The sequence below is a fragment of the Cydia strobilella genome, chromosome Z, assembly GCF_947568885.1.
Source record: "Cydia strobilella chromosome Z, ilCydStro3.1, whole genome shotgun sequence".
NCBI classification, from domain to species: Eukaryota; Metazoa; Arthropoda; class Insecta; order Lepidoptera; family Tortricidae; genus Cydia; species Cydia strobilella.
Window position 1 is genome coordinate 11,705,722 of NC_086068.1, and position 23,389 is coordinate 11,729,110.

At 36.1% G+C, this 23,389-nt stretch overlaps 1 protein-coding gene across 1 annotated transcript in view; it reads left to right on the top strand.

The window, feature by feature from the left end:
- The window catches only part of LOC134754175 (uncharacterized), an 84,281-nt gene that overhangs the window by 58,224 nt on the left and 2,668 nt on the right, over positions 1-23,389 (top strand). Inside the window, exons 14-15 of the mRNA XM_063690305.1 lie at positions 17,730-17,857; positions 18,179-18,294. Coding sequence (XP_063546375.1) covers positions 17,730-17,857; positions 18,179-18,294 — 244 coding nt within the window. The remainder of the gene's footprint in view (positions 1-17,729; positions 17,858-18,178; positions 18,295-23,389) is intronic.

A 23,389-nucleotide genomic window follows, 5' to 3' on the forward strand; every position in this document is an offset into this window, starting at 1 on the left:
ACTTTAAACGTCAGTTTTTTTAATTTGACATCTTATTGCAAGACTTCCGGTTCGAGCGCCATCTTGATAGTTAGCATCGTGATTAATTACTTTGTTTTTTGCTTATTAATATTGTTTAAAGTGTAATATCGATAGCTTATTATACAGTAAACTAATGTGGTAGTGTGCAGTGAATGGAGAATTAATTTTGAAGCGCGTTTAACCACCATCTTGGAGTCAACGGCCGGTAGTCCACGTGCTTCTTGTAAAGACTAGCTATCGATTTACAAGAGCTAACAAATCACCGTACACTGTCTTGTACAACCGTACAATTTTTGTCGTTTGTAAACCTCTCAATACCTTGATACTGGCGAAATAGTCCCACTGGGCTGAAGCCATAATTTTAAAAGAAGAAGAAGATCTTATTGCAAGTTCTGATACTGAAATTCTGCTCCTACAACCTTGATGCTGGCAAAATTGTCCCAATGGACAGATGCCATAAGAACCAAAAACTGAATTGAACTGATTGCAAAATGAATGTGGGTTGACACATTATTGCTTATCAGCATCCCTATAAGTTATGATATAAATATAAAGTAAGCTTTTTAAATTTAAACGTTGTTTCCCTATCGAATCGAATTATTTTGACTTAACTATTTAACTTTAACTATTTAATTTGACTGTACTGACTCATGACTATAAGACGTTGGTAGTCAGTCTAAATAAGTCTTGTTTTACATGTGGGTATTGCATAAGGCATGTTTTAGTGCAACGGATTAAAAAGCTTACCTTCATCGGACAACAACTTTTGTCTATCGTCATCTTCTTCTGGGTTCTTAAATACTGAAGTAATAAAACTCGAAAGGCTTGTACCTTTGACTTTCTCGCGCTTTCTTTTTTTCTTACTCTTCTTTTTCTCTTTGGCCTTTAATTTTTTTTTCTGCGCTCTCTTCTTTGCTTTCTTTGCCTTTTCCTTATCAGTTTTGGTCTTAGCCTTTTTTTTATCATCCGTTTTGGGTTTCTTTTTCTTACAAAACTTTTTGAAACAGGCCAAGAAATCCTTTTTTTCAACACACGTGCCTGGTTCACACTCGTACGTTTTTAAAGGGCGGTATTTCGTCCCGACTCTTTTTTCTTCAGTGCATACTACACACTTATTGCTGAAAATTAACTGGCCAAAACTCCTCTTGAGAAATGAACATTCAGGATTAACATTTCCTTCTTGAACGGTAAATTGCTCGGTTTCAATAAACGGACTGCAGGTACAACTCCCCACACTTTTTGTTTGTTCTTCTACCTTATTGCATATGTATTTATCATAACATTTTTTCAGAAAGACGAGTGGTGAAAAAATCATTGAACGGCCATAGCCCAAGGGGTCGGTCCCGAGTGTCCCGACTCGATCAATAATTCGCTGTCTGGTTCGTTGAAACGCGTTTGCTTGGCAGCATGTATCACATACCGGTGCGTCTGATTGTTGTGTGCCCAACACACTGCTTCGGCCACTGTTAGCACAATCACATATACGTGAAAAATCATCTGTTTCATATGGACTCTCTAACTGTGGATCGCTCCTACCTAATGAAAAAGATTGTTGCATGGAAGTCGATCCACTATCAAAATTAACTTTATTGTTGTAGAGAACTTTGCGGTTGCCTGCTAATCTACCAGATGGAGGTGCAGTTAATGGGCGCCCTTCGTCTGCATACATGCGTCCTTCGGTTTGCGGTGGCCTACCGATATTAACGTTGAAAGATACATGCGATCTAATGCCCTTCATCTTACCAGTAGGTTGCTGATATGGAGCAATATCGTATACTTGATACACAGCTTGCGTTTTCCCATATGGTTTTAGGAATTGTATTTCTCGGTTCTTTGATGTCTGCGCTGAGGGAGTTTGTACCGACCGCTCAGTTAATAATGAACTTGAGAAATTGGTCGATAGTTTGTTCACAGATGAGCCGCATTGAAAAGGCAAACGGAAATGAATTGCGTCCGGATTACTTTTCGCCGACCCGCACATCCCTTGTCTTGATTTGATTAGTAAATTCATGGTATTCGAATTTGGGTTTAGTCGTATATTCATCTTTAATTGTAATGACGGTTTTGAGGCAGCCGATTTTATGAGCTGTCTTTTACCGATCCCATCGGCTGTATCCTTCTTGTTAGTGTTTTGTTTCATACATGCTTTGTTAAATAAACATGCATCAGAAAAAGAGCTAAAGCTCTTCCAAGTGTTTAAGCTATACTTTGAGTAATCTTTTTTCGGCAATAGAGCAATTGACGTTTTTCCAGAATTTACGTGGCTTGATAAATCTTTTAAGAGGTACTGCATATACTTAGCCATGTCTGTGTTTGATGCTTCAAGTTGTCTTTTTATTCGTCTCTCTTTCACTTTAGTGGGCACATTTTTATCCTTCTTAGAACATGGTGGTAAACTTTGTCTTTTACGTGAACATTTTTCTGGTTCCCGATTTAAACGGTTACTATCTTTATGCACCTCTGAGTGTAGACATTGAAGTTTGTATTTGGTCTTTTTTTTCAAATTGAATGCTTCGCAAGGTTTCGCTTCATTGGTTTTTGTTATACATTTAGCAGCGCGCGAGTGGCTTAAGGTGGGTCGGGGTCGGCGGGGTGCTTGATGCCGAGCTTCCGACAATAGCCACGCGGCGAAGGCGCGTTCGTCGGCCGACTCTCGACCCGTCTTCTTACATGTATAAATATTATCACTACAAATGCAAGGTTCACAAAGTTTCAAGTGTCCCAGTCTGACTCTTTCCACAATATTACCAAGTTCTATTAAAGTGCAGGCTTCCTCAAGAAACTTTTTTGTTTGATTTTGATGTTTACAGTACCTTCCAGCCATTAAATCACTGGACATTATTGCTGCTGGAAAATAAATACATTATATCGTTATTTTTTTATTAATATTCACTATTCTATTTTACTAGACTTTGTAATTGAAATAAAAGTAATAGACCGCGAGCCACGAACAGATTTCAATGACCAATAAATATTCTCCCGGGCGAAGACTCGTAAAGTGGTTATTAAGAGCGATGTGTAATGAATTCTAGTGGACGTCTGCTGCCACTCCGTTGGTGGGTTGAGCAATGACAGACACCGAAACACGTAATTTATTTAATAAATGTAGTCACGCCTCCCGTTTGATACTTTGTCAGATGTGTAGATTTTTTTTTAACAAGCAGAAACGTCTGCGAGTATCGATACAGAGGCCGCGAGTTTCAAGTCTCACCCAAGGCAGCAATTTTTCAACTTTTAAATTTATTCTAAGCCTTATAGTTTAGATGTTATTTAGTTAGGCACGTATTTTTAGGGTTCCGTACCCAAAGGGTAAAAACGGGACCCTATTACTAAGACTCCGCTGTCCGTCTGTCTGTCTGTCACCAGGCTGTATCTCATGAACCGTGATAGCTAGACAGTTGAAATTTTCACAGATGATGTATTCCTGTTGCCGCTATAACAACAAATACTAAAAAGTACGGAACCCTCGGTGCGTGAGTCCGACTCGCACTTGGCCGGTTTTTTATATGTTCATATGACCAGCTGACGGTCTTCCCACCGCGATACAACCGGCTGATGTTTTCTTTAAATTCATAATATGTATCATCTAGCAGAGTATCAATCGGGAGGCGAAAACTGAAACAAAAAAAAATTACGTTTATGTGATCAGCTGACGGTCTTCCCACCACGATACAACCGGCTGACTATTTTTTTAGTTCATTACCTATAGCATCTAAACTATCATCTGACCAAGTATGGACCTGAAAACGATGACTGACGATATTTTGGCTCACGGTTTCCATAGATGACTTTTACCTATCTAAAATCTACAAAATTGGTAGGTAAATGAAATGGATGCAAAAGACTTTCTACAAAAACTCGAAGATCGCTTGGAAGGTATAGTATTTATGTATTTTCTGAAGAGAGATTCAATTGGAATAACAGGTTTTTCATTTATCTCAAATTATTTCAACCATACTAATGACTCCGCTAAGATAGAGGATTTTTTTTACGTCTCGTACCTATCTAAACACGTAATCTGGGTAATACCATGACAAGAGTAACAGGAGCTACCATTTCGTTGCAGGTAGTATGTAAACTAAATTGATGTTAAGTAAGTAATTAATTAGTCTCTAGATTAGTGTCACTGTCACTATATGTTATGTATTATTATTATTTATAACAAAACACGCAATGAAATGGTAACACGCGTCTAGTCGCTTTAAGCCATCAACTGTTAATAGCGGGGGATGCGACAATGCTAAATGTGTAGTAACTCGACCGTCGTTACCTATTGGAATCGAAAGATTAGATGATAGGAAGAAAAAATGTTATATACTTAATATTTTCTTTTTCAGCGAGCAGGAAAGCGTCTACAGATTTTTTTTATGTAAAAAAACACCATGTGGAGTTACTCGAGCACGTCAGATATTGGTAGTGTCAGTCGCGCAGCATGTCTCTGATAACAAGGGTATATTAATCTGCCGGTGCAGGGTGGTCATACGGAATTTACTCAAGCGCGTCTCGGACTCGGACCCTACAAATGTGTCTACTCTATATTAATAATCTGATGAATTCAGCGATCCGTAAGCAAATGGCAGTCACAAAGTTGCAAAAAAACCGTCATCTTTAAATACTCAAGCGTGTCAGATTATTATACAGACAGGTTCAGATTGATGTCCCAGTTATGTAAAACCTTAATCTGACGATAATGTGGAGCAGTATCCTTATTCTGACGATTAGAATATTTTTTCATTCCAAAAATTCCTGTCATATGTATTTATTTTATTTGTAAACTTATTTGTGCCTAAAAGACAGCAGAATGCCGCTAAGTAGATCAATATCGACCAAGGGGTTCAAGAGATATATCACAGTTTGAACATTTCTAAATAAATATAATTTTTATAAGCTCGAGTTACTTCGAATTTGGCATCTTGGGCTCCCCTGTTATTAACATTGTTTAATTATTTCGTTAAAGCGTGTTATTAAAATAAGGACAACGGAGGGCTATATGGGGACAGTGTGAGAGAAAATAAAGAAAGAAAAAATAAATTACAACAGCTAAAAATATAAATAACGATTAAATTTTACACCCGTAAGTTATACTTAACCTAGAAAAAATCTATAAAAGAGCTTAATTTACAAGAGCTGGGTGCACTAAACTTCATAACCGATTTCTGACACTTCTGCATGCTCAAATCAGCGGATTTTTTAATTTCATTAATAAAAAAAGTAAATAAAAATCGAATGCGCTGGAGTAAGTAAAGGTCGCGATTTTTTTGCTGCGACTCGCTTACGGATCGCCAAATCATCCGATTATTGAAATGTGCATTATTTAATAAGTAATTAATCCACCATATCTAATTTAATCTGACGTGCTCGAGTATTTCAAGGTAGCGATTTTTTTTTACTATTCTGACGGGCTGTCCTTGACTCCCTGCTCGGTGTCAAGGACGCATACTTGGTGGAGGTACTCAACAGGATGCAAGGTATCCCCCATATCTTAATCTGACGCGCTCGAGTAACTCCAAAAATCCCGTCTTGGGCTCCCCGACCATAACTGGGCAAGGAAGGACGAAGGTCGGTGAAATAAACATTCTGTTAAAAGGCTGTTAGAAACAAATATATTTACCTACACAGTTAACGTGACTCCATATGACAACGTTTAGGAACCTACAAAAACATAAATAATGGTGATTAGTTAAGTGTGGCATGAACTTAGCCGTCGTCATACAATCGAAGTTACATTAAAACTACATGCCAATTAGGCCAAGCAATAAGAAGGTATAGAGGGAAATGCTTGGAACACAATTTTTGACTTCGTAGCTTTGTTTGGACTAGTTAGGAGATGAACATATCAAAAGTCCCCCCGACCGTACCCCTGGTGCTTTGACAAAAATGGGGACTTTTGATATGTTCACCTCCTAACTAGTCCAAACAAAGCTACGAAGTACAAAATTGTGTTCCAAGTTAGTTTCTGTTGCTTAAAATTGTAATACAAATAATATAGAGCGGACAAAAGGTTTGCTTGCCTCTCCATTTTCATCGATTGTATGGCGGTGGCTAAGTTCTTGAAATAACCATAAACATTAAATTTGTTGGCACGAGATAAACCGATGGATTCTTGTAAGAATTAGGTGTCTTGTGCCAGTATGTGCAATGAGGGCTACCGTTTTTGTGCTCACCAGTTGGCGCCACTGTAGATGTCGGTCCAGAAAAACAAATCTCAAAATTCTTCTATGCTTATTTTTATAAAATCAATACGTTCTAATATACACAAAGGTATTTTAACGTCTAAATGTGCCATTTTTTCAACCTGCTTCATTTTTTTGCATATATTTTAGTTGGCACTTTTTTAAACCACTAACATTTATTGAGCTATATCTATTTTTTACCATGATTAATCAAAAGATGGACATAGGTTTACCACAATGAGGGCTATCGTTTTTTTGCTCACTACATTCGTGTATTAAACAAGTGACTTGACATTTCGAACTTTGCGTAGACCACCATCTACACTAGCGCCCCTAGCGGCGAATTCATACGCGTTAGCCCTCATTATGAATAAAGAGTGAAAATTCCCGATAAAAAAGCTTGAAACCGCCAAAACTTCTATGCATTTGACATTTTGAACGACCTTCATCTACACTAGCGCCCTTAGCGGCGAAATTAAACGCGGTAGCCCTCATTACTCATTACCATTCTACGGATGTTTAGTGCAGTTAAGAGGTAGGGTAGGGGGCTCACGCAAAATTGTAGTTTTTGTATTGAATTGCTACACGTTATACAAAGGTAAATATTATGAAAAAAAAATACACGAAAACTACATTATATTTGCAAGGGCAGAATCCAACCAAAACTTTAAAATTAGGGTCCAAACGTAGGACACTTAAGGATTGATTCACCCCGCTCCGCTCCGCGCCGCGCCGCTTCGCGTTCGCGTGTTGTTCGTCTACGTAGTACGCTGCGTTAAGTTTTAAGAATTACATCGACAAATTTAATTTTAATACATTAAGTAACATTTAGGTAATTCTTACCGGACAACACAAAACAATTTACGCCCTCTAAACCGTACATCCACACAATGGTTAATTTATTTGTCATCAATACAGTGAGGGCATTTTAAAAACTGGCTGGTTACTTGTTAAACCAGTAATACTGAAAATTGTAATAATAACATATTACAGAAAATGCACTCTTTATAAATTTTCGACTTACAACGTGTTCAAACCATCAGAAAGTTCAAGGATAACATTTTGATGATGGCTTGATGACATTAATTTGAAATAAACTGATTTATATATGTCGACTCTGTGATTGATAAAAAAAATACTGACAGCTGACAGCCAGCTGCTCAACTCCTCGGGTCACAAGGGCCTGAAACTCTTTGAAAGATCTTATTGCGATTCCTATAACAGGAAAGAGACAGACAACGATATATACAATAATATATAAATGCTTAAATATATAATACCAAAGAGGATATAATAAGATAGAGCGGTACTGTCATAGTAAATTTTGTCACCACATGGTCACCACATTAAATTCGCTGCCATCTATCGACATACTTTAAAACTAAAAATGAAGATTTATAAAAATACGTTAAAATGTATTTAAATATGGATAAATGATTTTTTTATTTGCATTAATTCTTTTTATATGTGTTTGACCCATGTTCTTTAACGGATATGCGTTAAAATTATAAATAACAAACGAAACCGTCAACGCCCTTTATACAACAGTAGGCCAAAACTAGTGGTGACATCTGATCGAGAATAATTTTTTCGTGATTTTCGAGGCACGTTTTTTCCTTCTATTACGGAGTTATATCTATCTTTGATAATACATAGAAAACACCCATGACTCGGGAACAAATATCTGTGCTCAGACATACTTGTACTGCCGCGAAACACGAAAATGGGAAGTTCGGTTTCTGCCTCTGTTACTCTTGCTTATTCGATCGATAGAGGCAGATAACGAAATTTAGATTTTCGCGTTTCGCGGTAGGCCACCTGTAAACAAACCGCCTTGATGCATTAAGAGGCCGTAGTCGATTTAGGAGCAAAAATTTTAAATTGATAGATTTAGTCGTTGAAGTTATACACGTTTTGTTACGTAATATCTAAATAACAAGTATTGGTTTCTATTAGCACGTTTTCTCATCTTGCCTTTTAATAATGAGGTCGCGAGCGTGCATCACTGGTAATATATGAAGAGAAGGGGCAGTTTTTAAAAATTCATCAAAAAATTATGGTGGTAAATTATATAAATTGATGTATACGAATAGTTTCAGCAAATGTTGTAGATTGTTCAAGTATCCAAATTACGTTGAAATTAAGTCGATTTTCAGAGAAATTGTAACTTGTTTTGAAGTAATTTCTGGAGAAAATTGAATTCGTTTAACTTTCATTTCCTCGAACTCTAAGTCATATAACAAAAATGTAATCTGATAAAAGTCAAGTACAGAATATTTGTAATAGAAATTTACCATTTTTAGCAGTCCAAACTTTACGAAATTTACAAATGAGAGCGACAAAATCAGTGCTTTACGCACGTTTACCTAAACGTCCTTTAGAAAAAAAATCATTACTAATTTAGTGAATCTGTTTAAAAAAAATTGATCTGATAAAAGGCAAGATAAGAAGACGTGCTAATAGAAACCAGTACTTGTTATTTCAATTTGGTAACAAAAGGTGTACAATTTCATGGACGAAATCTATCAATTTTACATTTTTGCGACTAAAATCGACACCGGCCTCTTGTCATAGTAAAAACTTGTCAACAAACTGTTTAAGGCATAGTATGTATAAGTTACTATATGGTTTAGGATGTGCACTAGTGCTGCACTCTGGCGGCAGAACATCGAAGTAATATTTCCTATTAATTACATACTTAACTACTAATTAAAAAAATCGTATTCGTTACATCACAAGGGCCCCACAGATTACCCATTCGCCGGATGATATGTACGTCCGTGAGTTAATCGCAAAAGGGCACACACTAACAGTTCCATTTCAGCTTTCGGCACTTTCGGCCTGACGACTAAATCGAACCGAGAGTGTGTGGCCGCTTGATGATTCCGGTCGACAGAAAAACTGACGACTCTCAACTGCTAGTGTGTAGTCGCAGAGGTGGCAGCAGGCCATGGACGTTGTTGGCCTGGGACGGCAGGCCCCCCGATAGGACCAGAGACTGCAGATGCAGACGAGGCGAACTGGTACCGGATAACGAATAAAGTGAAACGTGACCATGCATAGCTATGCCCTTTGCACAGCTATGCAAAGGGCTTGGTTAATTTAGGTCACATTTAGGTACATCAAATTGTGTAAAAATATTTTCTTGTAAGTACTTATGTAAATATCGAAAAAAGAATATGGTGACAAGGTACGTTAATACGTAGTCAACTATTGTGCCCACTTTCCTCTTAACTACTCAATGCAAAAAAGTAAGCACTTTTAGCTATTAATAATCTAACACCAAGGTCTGCCTATTTTTATTATTTTTTATCATTAATTCTTCGTTCTGCTTATTACCTACGTCAACACTGTGAAGTAACATCACTGAGCCCTATAACCAGTATTTTCAATGCAGACTAGAAAACAGAGTTATTATAGTCCTACAGAATTATGTGAAAGACTAATCGATGAGGACCTGAGCATAACATGAATGGTAAAAGGTGGACCACGCCTACCGGCAAAGGGAAGCCAATGGCAATAGCCGCACTGGTACCCCATTGTCAGTGGATGCCCCGCCCACTACCCCAACCACCCACTTTGAGTCTCTATTCGGCTAACGGTAAGTACTTACATTCGTGTGGAATTCTACCTTCATAGAAGACACCTAATTGGTAAGTTTTTTTTATAAATTATTTATTTGCTAACTATATCTAGTTAATTACATTAATTAATTAAGAGCAGAGTGCGAGTTTTATTTATTTTCGTGTATTTTAACTATTTCTCTATGGTAAGTTATTAATCATCAAATAAATCTATTATTTGATTATTTTACGTATAATAAATTTAAAAAACAGAGTAGACGCCGTGACCACGATTGCTGAAATATGTCTCACTCAAAACATCGCGATGTATTTTAAATTAATTACATGTCTTTAATTTTTTACACCAATTTGTTGTTTTACATACTATAAGTATTTGAATTATTTTATACATTTTTTTATCTGCTATACTTACTTCGTTGTCGACGTCCCCCATAAAACGACTTCCCGTTGTCAAACGTGGTGCTTTGAGGCAAAGGCAGCATGTCGTTTGTGCCAAAATTGACCTATTGTGCCAATATGTTTCGGTTTCGATTAAGACGAAAGTGGACGACCCCATACATACAGAGTGTCCTTAGCCATTGGACAAAGCCGAAATATACATATGCATTAGGGTATCTAGAATCAGTAAGTATACAAAGTATCATAACAACCGGTGTAGCGGTTATGAAGAAGTTAACAAATTACGATTTTTTATTATTTGTTAATAGCTCCTGAGGTAATAAATAGTATGAAACCTTCTTCGACCTTATTTATTATCTTTTTTATTTATGACATTAATAAGATTCTAACCTGACTTTTGTTTCGAACAAATTGTCAAAAACACTGCCAATGATTAATACAGTACGTATGTATCCAAAGAGTATAATAATTTATGTATAGTATGTACCTATCTTTTTGTTGTCGATCATTGGAATTAATTTTTGTTAAAAAATTTATTTTTTTGTCTTTTGTTCTAATTAAAAAAATATTAACGTTAGAGCATTCCTGTGAAGTAACCTTACGTTGGATTTCAGGGTTTGTCCATTGGCTAAGGTCACCCTTATTATACTGTTTGGACGACCTGCATAAAATCACCGTCCAAATAAAAACAGTCATTATTTACTCACTGGATATGAACATTATTGAATATATTTTCTGCCTATTTGATGTACACTACCTCTCATAACTATTTAAGCACTCGTAATTTTTTCCATACAATTGTATACAAAATCAACTTTCAGAATTATACCGCTGTCGCAGTCGGGTAACAGTTTTTTGTGGAGTTTACTTTTTTTTAATTTAACGACATATCGAGCTTCAAAATGATGTGCAGAATATTCGTGTACATTGCCTATTTACCAAATGGCAAGCGTAAAAAAAACCATAAAGCGTTTTCCAGTAAAAAATCGTTTTATTTTGTATGAACTAGTACATAAGTTTTTTAAATCGTTGCATAAAGTAAACTCGAAATTTTAAAGGATGTCTTTGGCAACAATTTAAGGCTCAATATATTTAACTAAATAAAAATTCAATCCAACATGTAAGAGTCATTTGCCTGCGATCGAACAGTATGATTTTGAAAATATTTTTTGTATACAATTGTATGGTGAAAATTGCGGGTGCCTAAATACTTTTGAGCGGTAGTGTAATCAACCACAGCTATGTGTGCCCCTCCGTTTGATGTTTTTCGACTTTTTAGTTACTTATCAGGTATAAGAGATAGGATTGGGACCATTTAATTTTTTTTAAGGAATTTGTTTTTTGCTCTATTTGATACCTACTTAATCAAAATATCGATAAAAGTCAAATGAAAAGGAAGTACATGAAATTATGTAAAAATATTTTCCATAATGTAAATATCTAGAGAGGTAAATGGGGACAACGTTTGTATAGAGAAGCGGTCGTCCCCTTTTCCTCTTAAAGTATAGTCCCGGCGGCTCACCCCGAAAGTCAGTAAAATGCTGCAAGTGGTGTTAAAGCTATGAAAATCGGCACGATTAATCTTTAGAATGAGATATGAGGGTATCACGTATCGTTTGTGGTATATTGGACAAAAAAAAATCTGCCATGTCGTAACTGAAGGAGCCCGAACTTGGTATGTTTTGAAAATTATTTTTATTTTACTTTAAAACACGTGACTGAAATGTAATAATGTGATATATAATAGTTGGTCAAACCAAATTGTCAGTAAATAAGAACAAAAAAATCTATACTAATCCTTTTCTTTTGGGTGCTAGTACCAGTGTAAGACGAAGATAGTATGATTCTCTCTGTCTATGCTTGACATGAGACAGTCCTTTGACAAACTATATTTTTAGAACCGGCTCAGAATGCCTTTTCATATAATACCAGTACCGCCAGTACCACACACGATAGGTTTCTGAACAAAAATATATTTTTTCCATACAAAAAAAGATGACGTCATAAATCCTCTCCTTTTTATTTCATTTTTTGGTGCTTCGGGTCAAATTGATTTATATGGACTAAAGATTTTCATAGCTTCAACACCATTTGCAGCGTTTTTTGGCGAACCGCTATCACTAATAATACTTATTATTTTATTAATATTATCATATTTAATTCACAAAAATATGCAGTTTGTATTATATTATATTAATGTAAATAATATCTAAATAAATAAACCATATGTACCTACATCAGATGACAATGCAATATTATATGATGACATGGAGCTGATCTGATGATGGAGACAGGAGGTGGCCATGGGAACTGTGATAAAACAACGTAAGGAAAAGTATAGCCAGCGATAAAAGCTTGTATCGAAAATGAAATTTCTCCCAAAATATTAATTAGGTACTGTAATACTCTGCATTTACCACAGTAAATCATACGATGTTAATGTGTTTCCAACGGCTCGCCAACCCAAACATCACGTGACACGACTGCCCTCCTCAGTCCTCGCGGGCTGTCATCGACTGACTCCTAACTGTCAGTGACGTCACTAGGACGTAAGCGCTCGAGACGCCAATACACTACAGGTACTAAGAAGGGAAGACTTTTTGTGAAAACTCAAAAATAAAATTACCCGTCTGGACTCTACTTAAGGTTTGCTCCAAATTACCTACTCCTCAAACACAAAATCCAGCTGTACCGAAGCATTTCCATGTAATAAGATTTTTGTGTATTTTTTGTCAAAACTTATTTTAGATACAGGCAAAACCGACTGTCCTTTTTTCTACAATTTCTTACCTTCAAGAAGCGAGCAAATAGTTTAATTAATAGTTAGGTATTTATCTTTACAACTAAATTAGGTACCTTTATTACTTTCAGGCACTTTTGGCCTAAAAAATATCTTCCAAATCAATCTCATAAGTACAAGTTACCTGCAAAAAATCACACAGAACGTCTCTTGCTATAAGTCGTTTAGTCATCCCAGAAAGCTAGGTGCTGTCTGTTTAGTTTACCACTCCATAGACTTGCGGCGTTAGGGTCGGGGTTCAACTTTAATGTCACAGCCGCACATTCGCCCTTTGACTTCGCCCCGCACGCAACGGAGACCCTTCCTATAATAATAGGTGCAATGATTTAATAACTCCTACAATATGTTTGCTAGAGGAGCCCTAATTGTGGTTGTTACGTTACTAATTCTTGACAAGTGTTCGCTGTTTTAATTGACGTGTATTGTTAGCTATATAAATACTACGCATTATTAATTTGTTTGCTTCCCAAGTCCCAGTGTAATTTTGTGTAACCTTTTCGTTCGAGGTACAAAAGTACCTAGTTAAATAAAGAAAGAGACGTGCACGAAAAATTTGGTCCCGAACACTGCCATGAAAGAAAGAGACCTTTTTATTACTTCTAGGTTTGAGTACAAATTACTTTCGACTAAAAAACTGCATCATGCAGTAGTTTTTGAATGCTCGTTTTCGTCACAGACTTCGGGACAGTCTGTGGAAAACGGCGAATTGATTATTTTGAAATACGAGCAATAGATATTGGGAATCTAGTGGTATTGGCCACTCGTTTTCAATTCTATTACTTAGTAGAATTTAAAAGACTTGTAGTGGAGATATATTATGATATATTGAAGGAAAAATGGAATATCACGAAATCGAGCGCTCGAAATTCAAAAATCGACCCCCTGCTATTTTCTACAGGAATTCATTCGAGAATTCGAGAAATTAGACTTTATATTTTTCACCTCAGCAGCTCGAACAAGCCTATTTTCGTCACTCCCTGGAGTGAGGAAAGTGCGACTCCTCACTCCAGGGAGTGAAGAAAGTGCAGCTTTCCTCACTCCAGGGAGTGAAACAAAGTAAAATTTTAATTTAGTGAAGGCCATGAACTGCCACTTCATACTTTTATTACAATTTTTTTTCTGTATAATTCGAAATACATTTTACCCTTTAATATGTTCTCACTACTGAGGTGAAAAATTATGTGTGCAACACGAGAGCAACGTTATTTTACATCTCGCGTTTTTGAGTCCCTCGCTACGCTCAAGATTCTAACTTAGAATCGCTCGCTTCGCTCGTGATTCAATTATAGGGTCTTTCGGTTTCTCGGGACTCAAAATAAACACTCGCAAGAAAAACCAACTTTCCTCTCTTGTTGCACAAATAACTAATGTAAATAATGATTGTATAAACATCACGACTATGTATATTTATACTTACGTTACGTCCCACTGCACGTGGCACCGTAGGCGCCACGTTAGCACAATGCGGATTGGGGACTTCACACACACCGATTAATATATATTATAAATATTGATTTTTTTATTTGAAAACACTCAAATGCGAATCCTACCAGCAATAAAACCTAGATGGATCGATTTTTCGCCCTCGTTACTTGGAAAATAGGTCACAGCAAATATGTTACAATTTTATTATAAATCATATATGATCATTTGCATTCTTTTGCTTTCATAAGTAATATAAACTAATTATTTAAAAGCGTTTTTCAATAAAAATACTTTCAAGATTGTTTACCTTTTATCTAATGCTAAAAAAACTAACTATAGCCTCTGGTTTGAAAATTAAATCGTATCATCACTTTAGAAATTAATACCCACCGGGCTACCGTGAAAACTCAGGCAAACGAATTATTTAAAAAAAGAACCCTAGTTTAATCGAATCTTCGTTTTCATTAGCCCCTATATTGTAAATTTTATCGAAATCTCTAGAAACGTTTTTGAGAAATTATTTTATATAATATGCAAAATTGTCTGAAAAAATAGGTATGATAGATTATTTGCCGCTACTGTAGCTAGTCATAATTGGTACCTATTAGTTCAACTGTACAGATATTAGACCATACGGGAATCCAACAATCTATCATTTCCTTTATTTTCCGACATTCACCTGATTTTCGGTCCGCCACGCCACGCGTCACATGAATAGATAATTATCTCGAACCACGTATACTGAACCACCTATCTCTGTCCTAGATCAAGCGGTAATCGACTTTATGTCAATGGGGTTACAACTTTGACACGGCTTTGATAAGATAGTAGGGTTGTATTTTACCGCAATTCATCACATACGGCGTAATTGTGGGCCAAAGTCACGCTATGCTTACTCGTACGAAAACATGTTAACATTTTGCTGACAATTAGTTACGAACGATATTCCGATATCGATACGATTATGACACTAAATACTAACGCGTGACTAGCGCATGCCATATGATATTCCCGAAACCATTGTTATTAAAATGCCATGACACAGAAACGGTTTACATTTTAGGGGTATAAATATAGGACTTATAAAAATTGGAGCATATTTTTTCTTAACTTCTTAGCATTGTCATTCGAAGGAAAAATCTCCATCTGTGTCTATATAAGTCGTTGTATTTTTGAGAAATTATAAATAATTATTGAGTCTCTTATGAGTTTTGTTGATATAAAAAATTAAGTGGGATATTTCATTTTTCATACGCTAGTATTCTAGTACCGGTATACAATAAAAGTAAAGGTAAAAACATTTTTTATCAGTATTATCTACAAAAGTAGCACATCATTGGATAGGATTTTAAAAAACTTGTAAATTTCTTAATGAGTTTTTTGACTATGTGAATATTTTTGATGCTTGAAGGACTTAGACAACTTTTTAAGTCTGAGTTTCCTACACTATGCGTTATCTTGCGAAAGAATGAAAATGTCTGTACGCACACTTGGCTCGAAAGTAATTGGTAAATAATGGCTTAGGCAGGTTCCCTCAGGAACTCCGTGGGAAAGTCGCCATAAGGCGCCGGAACTCCAACGCGGAAACTACTTAATGGAGAATACGGGAATATACTGAAACAATAATCAATTTCTTGATCGAATATTGACAAAACTTTATTAAATATGGTAAAATCGTCATGTTCGTATGGCTATAAGCACGTTGACGTGTGATTAGAGTAAAGTGTGATTAGAGACATTATAGAGTCCGCCTAAGCTAACTTTGCAGTCTTTGCACCGACTTGAACATAACATTAAACGGCATATTTTCTTATAATTTGTCATTAATGATGACATAACCACACTTTGTCATTGCAAAGGTTATGCAGCGTTAACTTGGTCCGACTCTATTCGAGTCGACTGATAGCAATGAAAACAAAATCTTTATTTATACCTACCTATTGAAATACCTTTCAACCATGAGTATACGTGCAAGTTGAAATATCAAATTCTCGTTTTCCGTATTAAACAACGAGCACACGTAAGCACTTTTTAATATTTCAGCTCCTAATGTCGCATCTGACGGCATATTTGAATAATCAATCGACTATCAATACCCCGTGTGACGAGGCAATATCTTTTCAAAATTATCCTTTCTTTGCCGTCATCACGTTTGCGGATAATTTGATTGAGCTATTGTGGTGAAAATGTGGTGTTAGGTATGCGCATAATATTGGGGTTTTTAATTTTGGGTGATTTATATATCATTACATGCAAATAGAAAAATATTTTTTCAAAAATATTTTTATGCATATTACTGCCTTGATCATTGTTCATCAGTCGTTAAAATTAACTTTTAATGGCTCCTCTACACGATGGACCATCATAGTGGCCCACTAAGATGGGCCAGCGTGTAGAGAGGGTAGTGGGCCACTATGATGGTCCATCGTGTAGTGTAGAGGAGCCTTTGGCCTATCTATCAAGAGACAAGTAAAAGGTCCGACGGACGGACAACGTACAGTAAAATGTGCCTATTCGCTCCCCAATGGAAGCAATTGTGCTCCAACAAATGATATACTATCATGAAAACTGTATCACAACCTTATTTATAATTTTAATGAAATAATTTTAAATTTAATTTTAAATTTCGGAGCAAATTAGCACAATTTACGGTATAGTTATTTGTACAACAAGAGAGCAAAGGTTGAAATTTCTCCGAGTGCTTATTTTGAGTCCCAGGCAAGCGAAAGGTTCTATAATAATTTAGAATCTTGAGCGGAGTAAGGGACTCAAAAGCGCACGCGATGTAAATAACTTTGATCTCGTGTTGTACATACAAATTTTCATCTCAGCAGTAGGAACATAAGAGGAAAAATACAACCTCAAAAATATAATCCTTCTTCATCACTTATTCACTCATGTTTTCTTAAGGTATTCTAACAATTAAGTTTAATTACCGCAATAAAACACAAAAACAAAAACGAAATAAATTTCAGTGAAAGGTTATTTAATGATAAGTATATTATCCTTTATTACATTAGAATTAGATGATAGATTTTATATTTTTTCTTTTGTACAGTCACCATCGGATCGGCCAAGGTGCTCACAAATATCTGGACACGCCTCTATTGTCAAGGCGTTAGAGTGCGTGTTCAGATGAGCATCTCGGCCGCCCAAGACAACTCTGCAACGATTTTGATAGCACACGATAGCACACGCAGTGCAAGTGTTATTTATACGTCATAATTTCATAGAAGTTTGACGTTTAAATTAAAACTTGCACTGCGTGTGCTATCGAAATCGTTGCAGACTTTTCTTGTTCTAACTCTAACTATATTGTATTGGCAGGTGAAGATGGACGGGGGCAGTAAGCCAGAAGCGATGTGCCGCGTGTGTGGCGACAAGGCTTCAGGAAAGCACTACGGAGTACCGTCCTGCGACGGGTGCAGGGGCTTCTTCAAACGAAGCATACGACGGTATACAATCATTTGGCTTTCGTCTCCGATTGACGCCGTACAATCAAATATTTACATAAATAAAGGGACAAAAGATTACGTAGCATTCCAGTGACATGACCGTGTTCACTGAAATTTTATTTAACTATACATGACCTGCCACATGTAAGACTTATACTTGATATGATCTATAATCATATTTCTATGATAACAACACCCGAATTTTCAAATTAACAGCAATCCCGAAAACAAAATGACAACCGGTTAAATCGTAAAAATTTTGCCATGCACGATCTCTAAGTAGCTCATTCTAAGAAATTCAGTGTCAATTGTCGCCTGCAGAAACTTAGACTACGTGTGTAAGGAGAGCGGGCGCTGTATCGTGGACGTCACCCGTCGGAACCAGTGCCAGGCCTGCCGCTTCTCCAAGTGCCTGCGAGTTAACATGAAAAAAGACGGTAAGTCGGTCTTCTGCTTTTATGATTTCTGAATAAATAGCCTTCCCATTAGAAAACAGTGCTATGCCAGTGGACCCCTGAAGATCTGATCACCCTTAGCGACGAGGTTATCAACCTTAACTGACTGGCCTTAATTTATATATATAGCTGTCTCTATTTTTTTTTATTTATTTACTTTAAGGGAAGCCTCCCTTTTGAGAGGGCAGCATTTTGGCTCTTGCTTCATTAAATTTGTGGCAAACTATAGGGGGCACAGGTAAGACAATTAACTGACGGTTAAATGAATGTCTAAAATGAAATGCAGGACATTACCTATTTCCTTATTTTGCTTACACACTTGAGGAATTCTTTTGGCCGGATAGTTTTGAAAGCGTTACGCAAAGAGGGTAGGCAAGCCAAAAGCGATGCAACTGCCAATATTGTTAATGATTCGGAGACACAAAACATCTTCCAAATGGACAACTTCTGGGTATAGCCGGTTTTTCTCAAATTAGCTTGTTGAATATAAACTTTGCAAATTACTCGGAGGCAATTTAACGTTTTATCAACCCTTCATTCATCAATGCATAATATTACACTTTTATTATAAATATTAAACACAATAAATTTTAGTAACAGAAAATCTGCTCATGGCAAATTACAGTTTTGACATTCAGTTTTAAGGCGACGAATACCAAAGAGTAAAGTAATAAGTGTAATAGCAAAGAGGATATAATAAGATAGAGCGGTACTGTCATAGTAAATTTTGTAACCACTGTAACATGGAGACTATATAAATATTCTATACCATCCATACACTAAATTCACTGCCATCCAACTGCCATCTATCGACATACTTTAAAACTAAAAATGAAGATTTATAAAAATACGTTAAAATGTATTTAAATATGGATAAATGATTTTTTATTTGCATTAATTATTTTTATATGATTTTGACCCATGTTCTTTCACTGATATGCGTTAAAATTATAAATAACAAACGAAACCGTCAACGCCCTCTATACGAGAGTAGGCCAAAGCTAGTAGCGCCATCTGATCGAGAATAAAATTTTCGTGATTTTCGAGGTACGTTTTTTCCTTAGACTTTATCCATCTATTACGGAGTTATATCTATCTTTGGTAATAGGTAAAGAGTGCCCTCTTGATACATTTTATAAAAACTCGTTTGAAAGCACAAATCTCTGTTTTCTCCCGAAACTAACTAACGTAGGCGGAGTGAAATCTGGACAAAATTCAATGTCGTATTAAATAAAAACAATGTGCTTATTTTTCATAAATTTTAATGTATTTTAATAACGTATTTAACAACGTTAAATGCAAGATAAAGTTTACTCAAATGCGATTTTTAACGGAAGTTGTGGTAAGTACTTTAAAGCCATCGGTATCGAAAACACAAATGTTGGCATTTTTAGGGTTCCGTACCTCAAAAGGAAAAAACGGAACCCTTTTAGGATCACTCGTGCGTCTGTCTGTCTGTCTGTCCGTCTGTCACACCCTTTTTTCTCCGAAACTACTGGACCAATTAAGTTGAAATTTGGTATACATATGTAAGTTTGTGACCCAAAGACGGACATGTAACGTAAACAAATGAATTATAAATACGGGGGCCACTTTCGGGGGATAAATGAGAAAATTAAAAAATAAAGTTTTTCAAACTATATCGTGTTACATATCAAATGAAAGAGCTCATTGTGAAAATCTCAAATATATTTTTTTAAATTATAGGATAAACAGTTTAGAAGTTATTTAAGAAAATAGGCAAAAAATGACCCCCCCCCCCCCTTTATCTCCGAAACTACTGGGTCTAAATTTTTGAAAAAAAAATACACGAAATAGATCTTTACCTATAGATTACAGGAAAACCTATTAGAAATGTGCAGTCAAGTGTGAGTCGGCCTTAATTACTTAGTTTTTGATCCGACCCCTACGGGTTTTTTAAAGACATTTAACTCACGTTTCATATAAAAAATACATGATATTGACATTTATTTACATACAAGATATATACAGTGGTATTTATTTATTTTTCTTTTATTTTATTTTTTTTTATTTTTTTTTCGGAGACGGTGACCTTGACTTTTCTTGAATGTTTGCCGATGCCCATATCTTCAAGATAGTTTTAAACTGTTTTACTGCCACATTTCAATAATCTCACGACCTCTCTGTAAGATTTTGTGACTCAACGGGCCGTCATTTTCTTCAATCGATCTCTCCCAGGAAACTGGCTAATGCTGGAATGTTTACCTGAACCAGACTTTCTAGCGGTAGTTTTTTTTAAAGAAAAAGGATGTAAAAATATTATAAACATACCTTCACCCGCTTCCACAAAATGTTCCACTATCTTCGCATTCGGCCATATAGCTGAGGGAAATTAGCTAAAATTACGGCATAATTAATGGAAGACTTTTCTTAATTGGGATATGTACGTCATGACCGAAGTTATTTTTCATCAACCCTCCCCACCCCTCCCCCCTCTGCGTCACCCCCCCCCCCACACCCCGGCAAAGGGCCCGAAACGCCCGTCCGGCAGACTGATAGTCAGTGGGCCCCTTTACTTTAGAACCGAAAAACATGGAAAGTAAAACTCCCTAGGGCCGAAAGTTAGGTATCACTTTCAACCCGCTTCATAAATAAACTTTGAGCCACTTCAGAGCATAAAAATATATATAGTACATATTTTACTTCTCGTGTGTTGAAACACTCGCGAGTAAAATACAACTTTGCACCCTTGTATAACAAAATAATTGATTTAAGATAGATGCTGGATGCAGATCACAGCTGGATAGATGCAAATAAACTTTTCCCCTCACTAGCTCGGAAAGCAGTCTATTATCCTTTAAAACAAGCGGGGAAAAACGCATTTTATCCACTAGTGAGGAAAGTAATTTGACCTTGGATGGAGCGTGTTTAAGTAGATTGACAGATAACAAAACGTAAAACGCTCATGATAATGGTTCGTTCGATATTAATTATCATTAAATAAATGGTTTGAGAATCTAATAAAAAATACCAAATTTAGCTTTATTTAATAATTTTAAGTCATAAACCTTAAAATTCCATAAGAAACGTTAGATTTTTTGTAATGATGTTAAATATAATTCTGAACGCACAAGTTGAGTCGATGCAATTTCAAAACGCATCGTTGACATTTCATACGTCAGAACAGAAATGTCAACAAAATTTTTACTGTTCTTCTCACCGACTCGCGTAAAAATCAGAATTTCTAGTGTTTTCTGTTATAATATCGTAAAAAAATGAGTGATTCCAGTGATGAAAATGATCTAACGCCTGTGGATGTTGCACTTTCCTCGCTATAGTGAGGGGAAAAGTTTTGTGTTACACACGGGTGCAAATGTATTTTACTTCTCGTGTGTTGAAACACTTGCTACGCTCAGGATTCTATTTTAGAACCACTCGCTTCGCTCGTGGTTCAACTATAGAATCCTTTCGCTTGCTCGTGTTTCAATTCCACGTACGCAGGTAAAATACAACTTTGCACCCTTGTATAACAAATAACTATTATTCTATTCTATGCAGGCGGTCTTATAGCTATAAAGACGAGCTCTTCTAGACAAGCTTTGAGTGGGTTTTGATATTACCTAGTTCATATTTGACAATCCTTTCTATCAATTCATTACAAATACTTTAAGAAATGTAAAAATTTCACGGTAAACTCAGGTAACTAAAACCTCAAAAAATTTACATTTCATCAAGGTATTTGTCATTTTTCATTTCGGGGCCATAGTTTTATTATAGATTCCTATAATAAAACTATGGCCCCGTTTTTAACGTTGATTATTAACAAGCCTTTTTGATTTGTACACGTTACATTTATTTGGTTGCTTAGATATACTAATGCTTTTTCTATATTGGATACTCAACATAATTAAATTTGAAAAACATTTACTTATACATATTTTACTGATAATTGTTGTTGGACTACATAGATGTATAATTTGCGGACTAAAGTTACCTGAGTTTATGGTACCTACTCATTCGACGTGTATTTAATTCTTGCATGCGTATACCGCGTTACCGCGGCCGACGGAATGAAAATGTTTATGAAAATAGGTTTCATAAATACTCAAGTAAAATGCGTTAGGCATGAACTTGTCCTTCAATGCTGGGGCCACACTAACGGGAAACGTGTTAATTCGACGTTTTTCATACGGCTACACTGGGATTATCGCGATATAATCAACGGCGTTTCCCGCCGTTTCCCGATAATGTGGCCCCGGTCTAGGCAAAATTGGAAACGTTAGTTTTGTATTAAAGTACGTCGAAGAATATAATATAGTCCGAGCAATATTTTTCGGCAACCCTCGCCTCCTGCAAGTTAGTTTAAAATCTAAATATAATGGAAACAGGGTACCGGTATAGGTAATTAAATTAAAATAACTAGCTGTACAAGATAAATTACCTTTTACTCGGTGCACGCAGGGGTCAAATTCGATTTTGGTTCCTGTTTTCTACCTTATATAAAGAGAAAACGATATTAAACTGGTGTCTGATTTCCCTGTTTCTTATTTGACGGATGCTTGTTCCCGATGAGCATTCGGTCGCGCATTTGACAGCAATCAATAGTGAACATGGCCGAGCCCTTGTCTCAATAAAGTATTTATCCAGCGCCTCCTCCGAGCATGTCTTTTCCATTAGGAAACATTCGAGTATTTGCGGTACACGAGAGGCGATAAGTGGCGAGGAAAAAACGCGAGGGCATTTCGCCGTTCCCTTCTGAAACGCTCAATCAATTCCATAACAGATGCTATGAGAAAATATGCCGATGACGTGTTGGTCACGTAGGTACTTAATTCCTACTTAGTTGCATGAAAAAAGGGGTCTTGCGAGTAGAATGGTATGGTAATTCTAAAAAAATGTGCAATTGTATAATTTGTTATTTACTAAGAAAAGTAAAATGTATTAGAAACACACCTTACCTTAATACAAGCAAGCCTACCGGTACCTATCGGTTTTTGAATGGAATACCTACCTAAACCAATCTTCTGTGCAAAGTCTGTGCATTACCAATAAAGGATTTAGACAATTTTAGTCATAGACCAATCGTTAAATGGATTTTATTGCAAGATTTATTACG